Below are 16,906 nucleotides of genomic sequence, written 5' to 3' on the forward strand. Positions count from 1 at the left end.
ATAATAATAGTTTCTCTCGTTGTTTCTGCATTCGGAGAAGGTGGTTTTGGAATATCGGGTTGAAAGGCTGGTCAATAATTTGCTTCTGAAGAGCCTCTATTTTTTCTAAGTTATGCATGAGCTTGTTTCTAAGGTGTCCAAATTTAGAGCGGGCCCAAGGGCGTAGAGTGTTTTTAATGATGTCTAGTTTGGTACGAATTCAGTAGAATCTAAACCTAGAGATTCTAGTATTCTGGTGCTTTTTAACTATAGCATGTGACTCTTCATCAAGAGTCCAAGCATTTTAGAACCTAAATAGCTTATTTTTCATTCCGGGGTTGTCTTTATGTGAAGGAAGATAGGGGCATGATCTGATACTGTAAAGGAATCATATTTGATAGTCGTGTTAGGAAAGATATCCAGAAATACTAATGATATTGTAAAGTGTATTGAAATTTAAAGAGCAAGATAAAATATTATTCCCTATGAAATACTTGTAAAGGTTTGGATTTTTGCACTATTCACATAATTCACTTTGACCCTATTTTATTTATAGTATATGAAAATAAGTGTTAGCATATAATATATTGTTGACTCCATCTTAATACATACTAGATTTTAGCCCGTGCGATGCACGGTTTCTATTAAATTATTACGATAAAATAAAACACCTACGTATATCAACTGCTATTTTTTATATATTAGATTAAATTGATTTTTTTTATTTTGGATTGAATTTCATTTTAGATTTATTTTTTAATTATTATAGTGTTTGATTTTGGATGAAATTGTATATAAGAAATATTAATAATTATTTAATGAAAATATTTACGTGGCACCTAATTATTTATGTACGTGGCATTCAACTTTTTAATTCAAAAATAATTTTAAAGTCTTATTTTTCATTGGCTGAAACCGTTAGATTTTCTAAATGACGCTCTAATATTGGATTAATGTTTGATTTTAGATTAAATTTAATTTTAGATTAATGTTTGATTTTAGATGAATTTTATTTTAGATTTATTTTTTAATTATTAGAGCATTTGATTTTGGATGAAATTGTATATATTAGTAATTAACTAATTAATTTAAATATCTACGTGGCACCTAATTAATTATACACGTGGCACTCAAATTTTTTAATTCAAAAATAAATTAGAAATCTTATTTGTCATTGGCCGAAACTATTAGTAATCTTAGGTGGCGCTCTGATAGTTCAGCAAATATGCCTCCTTTATATATGTATATTAGATTTTCATAATATTAATATTTTATAAGTTTTTACGAAGTATAATATATAATTGAAGATATTGATGGTCAAAGTTGTGCATTGACAAGCATATCTAGTCAAACCGTTGTGAGTATTGCGAGACAGAGGAAGTATCAAATTAAGGACTATGTATTTTCATAATATCATGTTATACACCATCAACACGGAGTACTCCATTGCTAAATATTACTCGCATAGTCGCATTACCCCGGCAAATTTCAGTGACGATATCTTCATTCCACCTCCTCCTTACCCCGGCAAATTAAATCAAAATCTTTACAGTTCAGTCCAACTATAAATAAACCCAACTCTCCAAAACCCACCCATAAACCACCACAAATGGCGTCGGCTGATCTAGCACCACCATCACACCCACCGCGCTCACACACCGACTTCTTCGGCGACCCAATCGACGATTCAAGCCCACTCTGGTTCAAGAAAGACCTCTTTCTCTCTCCTGATTTCGACTCCGAATCCTACATTTCCGACCTCCGAACCTTCGTACCCTTCGACACTCTCCGATCTCAGCTCCACTCTCACCTCTCTTCTCTCAAGCACCAGCTAGTTGATCTCATCAATAGAGATTACAATGATTTCGTTAATCTCAGCACTAATCTCGTCGATGTTGATTCTTCCGTTGCTCGAATGCGCGCCCCCTTGTCTGATCTTAGGGAGAAGATCGCCGCGTTTAGGGATTGTGTTCAGGATTCACTGGTTTCGCTTCAGAATGGGTTGAATCAGAGAGCTGAGGCTGCTAATGCTAGGGAAGTCCTGGAGTTGCTGCTTGATACTTTCCATGTCGTTTCTAAGGTATTTTTTTTGATATTTTTTGTTTGCTACTGGCATTCAATTTTAGTGCTAAATTGTAAGGGATCATGTCCTAATTGAGCATTGTGAGTGATATCGGTTGGGCATTGTTTCGTAGTGGCGATAATAATGGATACCATTGGTTGCATTACTTGAACATGATGGTTTCATAGTCGTGATGATTATGGATAGATAGGTTTTGTATACAATGGTTGCATTTGTGTATTACGGGTTTAGTCACTCCAAATCTCATCATCGTCACCCAAAATCAAGGTCAGCCCTCTGTGAAAGTTTTGACTTTATGGAATTTGGGGTGACTAAGCCTGTTGTGTGCATATGCACCCGCTATATACAAGGTTTTATTGAGCTATGAATATGTGAAAACTTGTGAATGGTATGGATCTCCCACTTACAATAAAATGCCTTATAAATGTATGATGATGAACTTCAACCATGATAGTTCCTCAGTGGCATAGTATGCATCTATTGGCACGGAAACTACGGGGTTCAAACACACAGATGGTTACCCCTACCATTCTATCCAAGATTATTAGATAGGTTGTTTTAGAAAGATCAGTATTACAATGATATTTGGTACTTGTTTGGTTAGATGACTTAGATCACTTAGATGTAGGAAGAAGTTTTATTATTTTCTTGAACATGCCAAGATTTGTTTGGTTGGAGGTAGGATTTCTACTTCCCATTGGAAGTTCCAGTTACCTAGTGGGGCTAGGTAAGTGAATTCCTCTATTTTGCAGGAATCCCTATGTTAATGTCAACCAAACAAATATACATACATATACTTCTTAGGAAATTAACTTCCTACGTATTTGTTTGTCAACCAAACAACCAATTAATATGATTGTGCGGGGAAGAGAGGGGAATTAGGCAGGGACTAAAAATAATCTATTAGTCATATGTGGATATACTGTGACCAGCAGAGAGAAGCTGGAAGGAAAGAAGAGGGACCTGTTGTTACATGTATATTTTGTGCGTCTCTGGTGGTATGAATAGTCTCGATGTTAGCTACTTCTCTAAGGACGGAGGGGTATTCTATTTATGGAGGTGGTTTTAAATAGTAGTAATAGTTTGAGGTTTCTATATTTTGTTTTGTCGCTTATCTTTATAGAGGTTTAATAGAGGTGGAAAAGATAGAGGTTTGATAGAGGGTGAAAAAATAGAGGTTTCATAGAGGGTGAAAAGATAGAGGTTTTGTACTATAAAGGTTTGGTAGAGGGTAAAAAGATAGAGGTTTGACACTATAGGAGATTAGGCGTAAAGATATAGATTTTATACTACAGGAGTAAAAAGGCTTACAGTTCTTTCCCATAGATTACATGTTGAACTTGGTATTTCCCATAGGAATTTGTGCGAAGTTTATTTGCAATTCTGAAGAGGCTGAATTTATGCAATGGGCTATGTTCCAAAATTTTGGTTTCTATTAATCGCAAGTTTAGTGTTAAAAAGCGCGATATGGGTGTGCCTAGGCTCAACTAAGGGATGTCAATGGGGCGGGGCGGGGCGGATGCGGATATATGTCCCTCCATCCCCATCCCCACCTAAAATTTCCATCCCCATGCCCGCCCCATCACCCACGGCGGGTACAAAATTCATCCCCATCCCCGCCTCAACGGGTATAAACTAAAATCCACCCCCGCCCACCACCCGCCTGGGTATCCATCCCCGTCTCATCCCCGCCCCATATCCGCGTCAATACCCACCTTGTTTTTCTTATTTCGGCAACATTATGGAAAAAAGTAACTTCCATAACAAAAAAATTCAAACACATAAAATTAGAAGTCTTGCCTTAATTCATAATATCAAATACTACAAACCAATCCAAACGCATAAAAAAAATTGTTCAACTTTTTATATTCTTTAAAATTTTTCAATTCACGTAGGGAATGATATTCGGATAGGGTTGAAGAGTATCAAGTGGGGCGAGTGGGGATGGGGCGGGGCGGGCGGGGATGGGGCGAGTCCATCACAAAATCCACACCCGCCCCATCACCCATGGCGGGTATGATTTTTATACCCATCCCCGCCCCATCACCAGCCAAACCTCCCTCCATCCCCGCCTACTTGGGGCGGATGCGGGGTGGGTCTCCTATAAAACCCGCCCCACTGACATCCCTAGTGCAGGTCTTGGCACCTTAGATGTGACAGACTTAGGCACCTACAAAAGGCGCGCCGCGCCTTTACCCAAGCCCAAGGCGCATCCCCTTATGAGTTACTCCCTCCGTATTTATTTAAGGGATACACTTGCCTTTTCGGCCGTATTTATTTAAGAGATACACTTGCCATTTTTAGTAACTTATCAACCCCACCATCTAATTAAATAATCTATCTAATATATCCCATGTCCCACCACCCTATTAAACAAATAATTTCAAAACCACACCCCACCCCCCACTCTCTAAAATGACATGGTCCCCACATGTTTTATTTATTAAAATATCTATCTAACCCCACTTGTTTTATTACTTTATTTCATTCAATTCTTCTTCCTATTACTCGTGCCCAGCCAAGTGTATCTCTTAAATAAATACGGAGGGAGTATGAGTATAAGGCTCCAATTGCTTATTTGTAATAATTTTTTCAAAAGAAGGTCAACATCACGCGACTTTAATGGCTCCCAACCTTCAGAATTTAGTACAATGAAAAGAGGAGAGAGAAAACCACAAATTTCTCCCTTTTTGTTCAGTCAGACACAAGTCATGTAAATCCCTACTTTAAAGTAACGGTTTTATGTAAGGAGTGGCACACTTCTTTTGAGAATCTAAACATAGAGTCGGTTATTAAAACCTTCTTTAGTCCCGTTTTTTTTCAAAAAGGTTTTTAACTTTACTATAATTACTATTTTACCTCTTTGTGACAACATGTAATACCATTTTGATTCTTTTTTTTACTGAAAATAGTACCACAAAAAATTTAGAAAGTTGTGTGTGTTGACTACTAAAGGCGCGCGCCTTCACCTTGCGCCTTTGCGTAGGCTCCAAGGAATTTGGCGCCTTTGGTGTGCCTCGCGCCTTTTAAAACTAAGCTTGCAAGTAGCTAAGTGAAACTAGTTATCAACTATTTCTATTAGGAGTTGTAGTTCTGTAATTTATCCTCACATTGTTAGGCTTATGGTCAATTAACCTCTGATAGATTTAGTTATAGCTTGTAATATTTCTCTCAACATCTGCTCCCTTTGACCCTAGATGTTTTCCACACACTGTCTTAAAGGTGCATGACGGTTGGCCATATTTTTTAAGAATATTTAAGAAAAATTATCACAACGTGGGATCTTTTTAGATTTGTTTCAATGTTTTTTTACTTGTTATAATTTTTCTTAGTAATATAGTAAAAAATGTTCACAGAAAAGGCATTGTTCGGAGATATGTACAAAGGGAGTACTATTTAGACAAAAGGTTATGGTAAAAAAAGGAAAGGCGGATATGAATTTCTTTGGCTTCTCAGTTATCATGCTAATTTTACTTGGGTCTAAACCGATGATATCTATTTATGGTTATTAGGTTGAGAAGTTAATAAAGGAACTACCTAGTGTTCCTGCTGATTGGTCGAATGGTGACATGAGTACATCAGAAAAGAATCATCTAAGCAACGGAATATCTTTGCAACAATCTGAGAATGAATCAAATGTAAGAGAGACTCAGAGCATGCTTTTGGAGAGAATCGCCAGTGAAATGAACAGGTTGAAGTTCTACATGGCTCATGCAAAGGTCTCTATGCTCTCCTCCCTTTGTCTTGTTCTTGCTTTATGTGGTGGACATATATGATTATTTTATTTTATTGATAGGAATATATTATGATTTTTCTTTCCCTTGTTGGTTTGATGATCTTTCAGTTTGTCCCACCCCCCTATCATTATAGATCTTTCTGCTCTGATGTTTCCCAATTTAGAGTGTCTACTTTCCTTTTTCATCCCGTCCCCAATTTAGTTTGCCCCTTTCTATTTTTGGCAAGCACCCACTATTACTTTATTACTTCTCTCTTCCCACTACTAAAACCTAGGGTCTCACACTCTCTCTCATTCAATTAAAAGAATGTCCCACTATCTTTCATTCTACCTACTTTTTCAATAAAATAATATTTGATAACCACAGTCCAAAACTTCACCTAAAACTACGTGTCATGATAAGTGGACACTCTAAATTGGGACGGAGGGAGTATATGATTTTATCTCCATTTTAAGTCTTAACAGTTATGAAAATATGCACTATGTTTGTCAAATTTATTTAGGGGAGCAAAAGGTAAGAATTTAGTATCAGTCAAGCACAAAGCAACTGAATGGTCCTCATCAAAATGAAAATGCTTATTTTGAGGTCTAAACACCCTAACCCAAGATTGAGCTCCCTCCCCATACACAAAGTTCAGGGAAGAACTTTTTTTCGGACCAGCTTATATCCTCACCAAAGAGGATTGCCAAACAGATAAGAGTTTAACAATGCAAGTAAACAATGGACTCCCAAAACTATCAGGGCTAAATAGAGACCCCACATTAGATATGGACATATTGGGTCTTACAAAAAAAAGAAAAGATATGGACATTAGAGCTTTTTATATACTTGTCCACAGAGAGAGCATTAAATCCGAGTAGCTTACTCTTAAGAAGTCAAATTGCTTCTTTACCAATAACAATGCTGACTAGTGTTTGTAATGGAATATTGGCAACTCAAAGAGACATGAAAAGTTTTAAGTTTTAGACAAAGGCAGAGAATGGAGCATTAACTCTTAATTTTATTGATAATCTTTATGTACCTCTATTATATTTTGGAGAAAATTGTGCAATTATTTTTATGTATGAGTTCGTCTTTACTATCTGCTCATTGTGTTCGTCCATTACGGCAGTACAGGACCTACCTTTTATTCAGAACATTGAGAAGAGATTTCAAAGTGCTACTCTTTTATTAGATGCTAGCTTGGGGCATTGCTTTTCAGATGGTCTAGAGCACCGAGATGAAAATGCCATATACAATTGCTTACGCGCTTATGCTGCCATTGACAACACTAGAAATGCTGAAGAAATTTTCCGCACAACCATTGTTGCCCCCCTAATAGAGAAGATTATTCCTCATGGTTCTTCAGGGTTGATCGGTGTGGCTGCAAATGATGAACTTGAGGCTGATTTTCAGGAAATGAAACAGTGTATTGAGAAAGACTGTACATTCTTGCTGAGAATCTCTTCAAAAGGTATTATACAACAGCCCATTCTACTTTGATTTAGTGTGGGACCGTGTGACACATAATTTTCTGTGCAAGCTGATATATCATCTTGTTGTATTTACTGGCGTAGGCTGACTCAGATTTGTTGTCAACTCTTCCTTTCCTCGATTCAACTTTTATTAAACTGTTGCTATGATATACTAGTTTCTTCTGTGCAAACTTGATGCATTTTCCAGGGTTGTACATAACTACATATGATGTCAATTGCTAAAACTTAAATACCTTCATGTTCTGTTACTTAGTATATGGACATTATTTGAAGGGATTGTGCTTTTTTATCAGTTTTCTTGTCATCATTTGAATGATGATAATCTTGTTCTTGTGGTCTTTATTGTGCAGAGAATTCAGGTTTTCATGTATTCGACTTTTTGGCCAATTCGATCCTCAGAGAGGTGTTTTCAGCGATTCAGCAAGGAAAGCCTGGGGCTTACTCACCTGGAAGGCCTACGGAATTTTTGAAAAATTATAAATCAAGCTTAGATTTCTTGTCCCATCTGGAAGGTAAGATTTAAAAGTTCAAATAACAACTTGCTATATATACATGCATTTGAAAGATTGCAGCAACTTTGCCTCTCTGACATTGTATATGTTTAAGTTTAAATTATAAAGTTTTTGTTGTTGCCCCATCTAGGTTACTGCACATCCAGATATGCAGTGTCTAAATTCAGAGCAGAGCCAGTATGTGTTGACTTCATGAAGCAATGGAATCTTGGGGTTTACTTCTCATTGAGGTATCATATGCAACCTAGATGTCTATGAATTTGAGAGAATGAATTATTTCATGGTTATGGTTATGGAACTATATGAAGCTGTTTCCTTATTCTAGGTTTCAAGAAATAGCCGGGGCTTTGGATACTGAGCTTATGGCTCCCAGCCTGGTGGTGGTGCAAGAACGTCGTGAGGATGGAAAATTTCCAGCTTTGATTTTGAAACAAAGTGTTACTCTCTTGGAGAGTTTGAGGTCCTGTTGGGGCGAAGATGTACTGGTGTTGTCGTGCTCTGACAAATTTCTTCGTCTGTCATTGCAACTTCTTTCAAGGTTGTGCTGGAGAGAAAAATGTTAATTTTAAAGTTCCTATAACTCTTAGTCTGTGTTTCATGTTTGACTAAGTTGACAAATATTTTAATCAGGTATACCAATTGGTTGTCAAGCGGACTCCATGCTCGGCAATCGGGTCACGGGAATGCAAAACCTGGAGCTGAATGGGCGATCTCTGCTGGACCTGAAGATCTTCTATATGTAATATTTCTGTTTTTTGCGTATTGTCCAGATGCTTTGGATTAATTGCATCGATAGTGGAACTGCTGCTGATAAGAAGTTTGCTTCAAGCTCAACTTATAGTAGCATACCAGCAAACTTGCAGCTCAGCGGCATATATGCTACTTGCTTACAAACACTTCTTTATTTCAATCCTGAGGGGCCAATTTTGCAAGGCATAGCTTTTACGCGCTTGAAGTTTTGGTTGTCATTATGGACTGAAATTGAGGTGGATCAAAGGCTACGGTCCGAGATTCAGCCCAATTTTTACACATCAGTAAGGGGGAAGGGGGGAATAGAGCAATAAAGATGAATCAGAAAACTGCGTGGCATTGGCTACTGGCAATATCTGCTTCCTTCTCTGATGGCATTTCCTTGATCTTGTGTGCACATTGACCCTTAACTAAGAATTCAGATGTTAATATACATGACATGTCTCACACCCTCACTTTCTGGCTAACATGTATATGATGTACACATAAGCATTTAGGGATACCGTCAATCATGATTTCAGTTGAGTGGTGTACTAAATTTTGCTGAATTGGTTTTCAGATTATTCATGATGTAAAGCACCTTGTGGATGAGGTTTCTGGTGACTACGTCGGACATGTAATGAAGCTACTTTCTTCCTGTCCCTCCGAAGTGCTGGATCCTGTCAAACAGAGCATATTGCAAAGTGCGAAATCTTTGGAGAATATGGTACCCCCAGTGATAAAATCAATAGTAGATGTGCTGGTTGAGAAGTCTGTTGAGGTGAGCTAAATTATTGGTTACTATTGTGAAGATAAGTATATAAGTTCAAAGATGGAATGGTCTCTTAAATATTTGAGTTCATAACGGTTTGGTCAGGAACAGTTTGGACAGTCTAATGGCTAGATGCTGTTCAGTGTACTTCTATTACTTTCCGGTAGCAAAGTTCTAACTAGACTGGTCCTTTCAGCTTGTGGTCTCTGGTTATATGGGCCGTTTTGGGTGGTTGGGAAACTATTTTTCTGGAAAGCTAGTCGTCATAAATTCATCCATTTGCTTTTTAAAAGGAATGAAAGACAAACTTTCCTCCATATCCCTCGTTTTCCTCTTGCTCTCCTCCTCTCTCCTCTTTCCCCTCCCCATTTCCCTTTTCCCCTTCTAACTTTTCTAGCAAAGAATCAAGCAAAGTAAGTTGAAGTCTAAGTTCTATTGTCATGAACTTTAATTGGAATGATATTTAGTTGAACATGTTTTCTTTGAACCTAACACTACCCTAGAGCTTATGGATTTATACGTGGGACACATGACAGCAAATTAAGAAAATCATACTTAATAATAGTATAATACATACTTCATGACTGTTTCCAGATAAATATTGGCAAATCTGATCGGGATCACTTTCAGTTTCGTTCTCTCATCTAGATTATTACTCCCTCCGTCCCGGAATACTTGACCTGTTTTCCTTATCGGGCCGTCCCTTAATACTTGACCTGTTTCTAAAAATGGAAATATTCTAACAATATTATATTATTTCTCACTCCACCCCTATTAACCCACCTACCCCCTACTCCATACAAAAAGTAATTAAAAATTCAACCCCTACTCTCCCCCAACCCCACCTCTTAACCCACCTCCCACTAACTACATTAAAATAATACCCCACTATCAACTACTACCTATTAAATTAAATAAGTCAATTCAAGTTCCTTAAACTCCGTGCCGGTCAAACCGGGTCGAGTATTCCGGGACGGAGGGAGTATGTATTTACTGCTATCAATATCATGACAGTCATGCACGCCTACCTATTGGCCCTTGCTATCAGCTTTATATGCTACCCATCCACAAAAGACAGTGAGTAATTTGAAATTTGAGTTATTTCGTAGAATAAAACAAGTATAGAAGTACATAACGATTGATGGTACTTTGCAATTCTAAAGTCTCTGTCTGAAGAATGAGTGTGCTTGGTACAATTCTACATGTAGTGTTTTGAACTTTTAACTATTAACGGCTAGGAGTTTACTGATTAAGCAATGATTGCTTTTGACAGCTATAAGGGTTCATTTTGACTAGATTCTTCTATTGTTGCTGATATATACTGATCTTATGAATCCAGGCTCTGCTTCAACTGAAGGGCATTTCTGCGACATACAGGATGACCAACAAACCTCTACCTGTCCAGCATTCTCCATATGTTTTAGCAATCCTTCACCCTCTCAAGGTAATTCTTCATTCTCCATATTTTTCAGCAATTCTTAATCCTCTGAAGGTAACCATTTTTTAATCATCATCCAGTTAGGATTCGTTCATCCTTCTTCTAGGTAGTCACAAGCCAATGGAACTTCTTTATTGATATTTATATCATAGATAATTGCTTCGAGCATGTTTGGTTTCTGACATAGCTGCAGTTGGAGCTGGTTTCAGTTTTCATGCCAAGTCTTTCAAAGTGGCTTCAAATCTTCTAAAAAATAAATACAAATAATTCTTTAGTTTTTTAAATAACGAATAAATATGGCTCTTGTCTTTTTTGTTCTAGTTTCTAACTTAGTTGAGAACTTTGTGATTTTTACTATTGCTTTGGCTTTGAGGTCATTTAATGTAAAACTTGTCCTGCCTTTTCATGATTAAGTGTTAAAATGGGAACACCCTAACCCCCACCCCCCAAAAAAATAGTTAAAAGAGGATTTTATTTAGTGAACTAAACAACAAATTCTCGCAGGCTTTCTTGGAAGGAAACAGAGCTGCCACATATCTGGATGATGGAACAAAACATGAACTCCTACAAGGTGCTGCATTAGAGATCACCAAGAGTTATTATGAGTTGGTCTCTGAACTAGTTAATGTGGTATGTATTTGCATTGGCATGTAATACAGAAGCTTGTTTTCATTTCCATCATAGTTGAAATTTTATGACTTCAATCTTGGTAATTTCCCCAGGCAAGAAAAACAGAGAGTTCATTGCAGAGACTACGTCAAGGTGCGCAAAGGCGAACTGGAGCAAGCTCTGATGTAAACGACCATAATGTATCTAATACTGATAAAATTTGCATGCAGTTATTCCTTGATATACAGGTGCTTACTTTCTCCACTTCTCTGTATCCTTCTTAGTTTTTTAGCATAAGAAAATACTTCTGTATATCAATTGCTATGATTTCTTCCGTAGTGCTCGCGTTAATGTTACATCAATAAATGCTAAAGATGAAGAATTAGGAAAACGGGAGTTCGCTTAATGATGGAGGGTTCAAATTTCTTGATTTTGTAAACTTGAAATATCCAACCCCTAAAACGACCCTGAGCCTGGTTCAATTAGGGTGCGTTTGGTTCTTTATTGAAGTAGGAATTTTTGTTCATATGATTGTGATCCGTTTTTCTTTCAGGAATACGGGCGTAATCTGGCTGCCCTTGGAGTTGATGCTGCTAAGATAGAAGATTACCAATCTTTGTGGCAGTGTGTGGCGCCTGCAGAAAAGCAAAATACGATAACCTTGTAGACTAAAGTTTAGCTCTACCAATATTATAGAGTTTCTTTTTTTTTTTTTTTTTTTTTAATCTTGCAATACCAGTTCTACTGTTCTAGTGACTGTAGCAATCTCCTGTAGTTGATATTTTTCCTTGTAAATTTTTTTGTTTTTTTATTCTTTATTTAAAAAAATATGATTTACCCTGTAATTCTACGTGGTGACATGGTGTTAATAGTAGTTAGTGGCTGGATTATTTTTTCTTTTGCTGGTAAAAGCGTGATCACACATCCATGTTTCTGATGTCAAAATCTGATTCCGATGCACTTGTATTCCCGGGCGACAATTAAAAAATGTTGGCTTTGTGTGGATGAGAGAACCTCAGACGAAATTTATAGACCTTGTTGCTGGAGTAGCAATGTCAGCATGGATTGTGTCGAAGCTAGTAGCAATGGTGACATGGAGAAGTTGTTGTAATGATCATTATACTCTTCATTACAGTGGGTCTGATATTAATCAGTTCCAAGTTCCAACACAGAGGGGCAGGATGCATAATCAGAAACAAACAAGGAGAACTTGTATTAGCAGTAGCTTACAACCTTAATAAATCTGATAAATTCTACAGAGATCAAATTAATAATGTTGCTGTAGCCGAAGCAATAGCTTGGAGAAATGGTTTGATATTGGCTAAACTCAATAACGTACATTAAACTTGATCGCGTAGTTGGAGATAATGAGGAGGTTATTAAACGTGTTCGTGGTCTGAATTCTGATAAAGGCTTCTCCTGAAGGCAGTTTCTTTTACTTTCCGATGTGCAATTAGAAAGTGAGTGCAGTGAACTGAGTGAAGAGCAAGGCATTTGGTTTCACTCCGTTGTATTTGCAATCTCTCTAGTTCGTTTAACATGCTTGTTTTTCGATCTCTGGGTAATTAATATGTTCACCTAGTGGCAAGATAATTTTATGGAATGAATCAATACTATTTTCAACCTATACTATTTTCCTAAGGAAATCAATTTGATTGGAATAAAGTTAAAATAAGATTATGTAGTGAGAATAATTATTCTGTAAAACATGCAATTAATACATGTAGTTTCACTTTTTAAGATTAGGAGTAAATACAAAGTACTAAAATGTATCAAATTAGACACAAAAATGTTAGTATTCACTTTTCAAAATTAGTAGCAAACAATATGAGTGTTACTTATACACTAGAGATGTAGGGGAAAAAAACTATATTTTACTCGATAAAAGATTAATGTTCATACAAGTACTAAAAGGAAGTAAATCATGCTTCATTTAATTATACATAAAGATGTAGGATCAACAAAAAAAATCCAGTAATAAGCTAGCTATGTTGATTAATCATGCTTTCTGGAGCTCTATGTTGGACAAAAACGAAGATCAAGATACGTACGTAAGATCGAAGGTCAAAACTAACAAATAGTTTTTACAAGGAAAAATCAATACTCCGTAACTGATTTGGTTTCATAGGTTATCGACCTTGCCCAATGCAGTTTAGGCTTCTTAGCTACTAAAATAAAATCAGTACTTCAACAAGTTTCAATCTACTATAACTAAATACTCTTCTGATTTTAATTAGCTTATATTGATTTTTAAATTAAAAGAGAAATTATTTACATCTATGTAGCCTAATATATGTAATCAGCTGACGGAAAAGAATTCTCAACCTTTGAAACAAAAAATAAAAAAAATGTGGTGTTACCTACATCAATTTTACGAATATTTTAATCAAGAACGTTTCTATAGTGTTAGTTATGTGATGTAAATCGATTACGCGAAGAAGTGCACATGATTAGCCATATATTTCGAGCAAAATAAAAAAGTACTCAAAATACAATATTTTATAAAATCAAACATATGAAATATTTTATAGATTAGGTTTCCTTTAATAAAAGTAAACCTAATCTATGTAATCCACTTTAATATCAACATTCTTTTTTTAAGTAAAATACAATATTCTATAGATTAGATTTCCTTGTTCTATCAGAACTCTATGTTTTAGTTTTTGATTGGGCCATAACTCATAAGTTTGACTTTTGACGAAGTTAATATATTTCCTGATAAAATTCTCGTGTAAAAAGGAAATAGTTACCTGTTCCAATTCAAACTCGGATAACATTAGTTTCCTAATTGTATTTGTAGCGTATCTATATATTCTTATAAATACCAATGATTTACTCCCACTCTTTCATCAAACGCAAAAATACAAGAAAACAAAGAGATAAAGAAGTTAATTAAGATGGATTATTTGTGTGTCGAGGATCAGAAGCGGATCGAGGATCATATAGACCTTCGAAGTAGATTATTCGTAACAATAACATCCAATGTCGATGTCGAAGAAGCCGTGAACAAGTTGCTAGAAATCAAACTCGAGTCCGGAAAAGAGATGGTATTATGCATGATGTTATTAGAGTGTTGTTGCCAAGAAAAGACGTATAAAGAATATTATGCTCAATTGGCACAACAACTTTGTACACTTAACAAAGTATACGAAGAATATTTTAGCAAGTGTTTTGCTCAACAATACTCGATGGTACGAGGCCTAGATATCAAAAGACCACGTCACGCCGCGAAATTCTTTGCTCATTTAATGGTTGTTGAAGTTGTTCCTATGGGTGTGCTAGCTCGCATAGGTCGCAAAGAGGAGGAGGTGCGTTGTTCTTGTCCTCATATCGGGTTTATTACGACCATTCTTGATGAGTTGTCCGAGCACCGGCGTGGTCATGATGCACCCAAGGTTCGACGACTTGATTTTGGCCTGCCAATGCAGGGCTTAACCAACACTTAAAGCCTTTTCTCTTTAGGGTTTACAAATCTTAAGGTTTCATAGGTCTGAAATAGCCAAAAATAAATCGGAAATTTTGTTATTTTTGACCCTTTTCTTTTAATTATTTTATGTTTGAGTGTAGTAAGTTTTCCTTTTGACGTGATTAGTTAAGTATTTAGGGTTTTCGTATGCCGTAATATGTTTGTTACGGACTTACGGGTTATGTTATAAAGGGTTCTTTAATTTTTTGTTATTAATTAGCACTCGTAATTAGTACTCCGTAATTCGTATACGATTTTTGAATTCAATTAATATAATTATTGTATTTAATGAATTTGTTATCTACTTCCTCCGTTTCATAAAAATTGCAACACTTTTAGTTTTTGCTACTATTCATACACCAATTTTGACCATATGTTTTTGCTAATTTATTAAAAGCAAATGTTATCAAATAAGATACCGTTGAATAGATTTCATTATATAGTTTCATAATATTAAATTTAAAGATTTTTTAGACAAGGATATTTAGAAATAATTATGGTCAAAGTTGTATCTTGGCAAACATGCTAATCAAAGTGTTGCAATTATTTTTGAAACAGAGGAAGTATTACGTTGCTTTGTCAAATTTACTTCGTATATAATATAATGTGCAGTTAAATTAGTCCCAGAATTGAATCACCGAATATGTATGCTTCTATTCTGGAGTAATTTAAAGCATGTTTTTATTTCTGTATAGGAGGGTGTTTAGTTATTGTTGTCAATTACTACCCTAACCTATATTCCAGCCAATTAGCCCACTAATTATATCATAATTAACCGTTAATTATATTTTAATTATTTTAATTAATTAATAAAATTAAAAAAAAAATCAAAACTAATTAAATGGGAAATCTGAAAATACCCACACAAAAAAAAAAAAAAATCAAACTCCCTAATTAATCTGAGTATAATATTAAACTTTGAAATGAAAAAGGTGAGCAAGCCTCGGATTGTGTATAAACAAATTATAGAAGTGAGACGATCTGCTCGTGTTGCAAGCAATCCTGCTCCTGTTTATGCTAAAATTTCATTGCATCTGATTTTGATCTCCCAGAAAGTGAGTATCGATCTTTGTGTAAAGTTTGAATCAAAAAAATTAAAATGGGGTTTTTTTCTTGAATTTGAATCTTAGAAAATGAATGCTGGGGAAATTGTATGGTAGATTATGAACATGACTTTAATCCCTTGTGTTTAACTTGGATCCTTTCTTGAATTGGTGGATGAAGATGAGATTGAGGATACAGTGGTAATGGTATACCCCAGATTGTTGGTGAATGGTGATGCCGGGAGCGTTTGATTAATTATGGAGTTTGATCTTTTTAATTATGCCGGGAGCATTGGATTTATGATTTAATTAGTTTTGCTTTTTTTTTAAAATTATATTAATTAATTTAAATAAATCAAGTATGATTAATAGGTAATTATGACATAATTACTAACTAATTTGTCGGAATATGGACTAAGGTACTAATTGACAACAAAAACTAAATATCTAGTTAGTAATTGACAACTTTTAACAATCTAGGTAGTAATTTGCAAAGTCACTAAAAATCTAGGTAGTAATTTGCAAAGTCACTAAAAATCTAGGTAGTAATTTGCAAAGTCACTAAAAAATCTAGGTAGTAATTTACAAAGTCACAAAAAAATCTAGGTAGTAATTGACAAATTTTCCTTTTGCATAATATAAAGTGTTTATATATTGGACCATGCACATACTTTATTTGACTATCTTCTACGGTTTCTACATATGACAAGTAATACAGTAAGTAAGTAACTAATTAATAGTGGAACATTAAAATCAAAATGAAGATTTCCATTTTTCATTCAGAATTTATAGCAAAAGTCAAATACAAAAAAGAGAAATCAGAGTTTGAAAATAGCTACCCACATCGATAATACTTGTACCGCTTTTGTAAGGTGCACAATATTCATTACTACATTGAACAAATAAAGGAGAATCTTTTTTTTTTTTTTTTTTTTTTTTGATAAGGAAAGAAAAAAACCGGTTAGCCCCTTTGAAAGGGATAACCTAAAGCATCCTTGCGGATGATAAGGGAAAGGGAAAGATCAAAAGACGAAAACCACAGCGACATAAAAATAAAGGAGAA

The 16,906-nt window shown here is 35.4% G+C and overlaps 1 protein-coding gene across 1 annotated transcript; it reads left to right on the forward strand.

Annotated features, from left to right (window-relative positions):
- Positions 1-1,421: 1,421 nt before the first annotated feature.
- On the forward strand, positions 1,422-12,230 carry LOC110787303 (conserved oligomeric Golgi complex subunit 2). The gene is made up of 12 exons (XM_021991915.2): positions 1,422-2,059; positions 5,575-5,781; positions 6,916-7,252; positions 7,625-7,786; positions 7,917-8,016; positions 8,112-8,324; positions 8,417-8,525; positions 9,096-9,296; positions 10,627-10,731; positions 11,230-11,355; positions 11,448-11,582; positions 11,888-12,230. Exons 1-12 carry the CDS (start codon positions 1,589-1,591, stop codon positions 11,999-12,001), a joined length of 2,280 nt encoding a protein of 759 aa, XP_021847607.2. The 5' UTR covers positions 1,422-1,588; the 3' UTR covers positions 12,002-12,230.
- The last annotated feature ends 4,676 nt before the right edge of the window (positions 12,231-16,906 follow it).

This window comes from Spinacia oleracea, chromosome 5 (assembly GCF_020520425.1).
Source record: "Spinacia oleracea cultivar Varoflay chromosome 5, BTI_SOV_V1, whole genome shotgun sequence".
Taxonomy (NCBI): Eukaryota; Viridiplantae; Streptophyta; class Magnoliopsida; order Caryophyllales; family Amaranthaceae; genus Spinacia; species Spinacia oleracea.

What these genes read in the sequence shown, in the direction of transcription:
- LOC110787303 (XM_021991915.2), top strand. Translation starts at nt 1,589, where the DNA reads ATGGCGTCGGCTGATCTAGCACCACCATCACACCCACCGCGCTCACAC. An exon ending in CTTTCCATGTCGTTTCTAAG is followed by an intron (nt 2,060 to 5,574) that starts GTATTTTTTTTG and finishes TATGGTTATTAG; the next exon opens with GTTGAGAAGTTAATAAAGGA. An exon ending in TTTCTTGTCCCATCTGGAAG is followed by an intron (nt 7,787 to 7,916) that starts GTAAGATTTAAA and finishes TGCCCCATCTAG; the next exon opens with GTTACTGCACATCCAGATAT.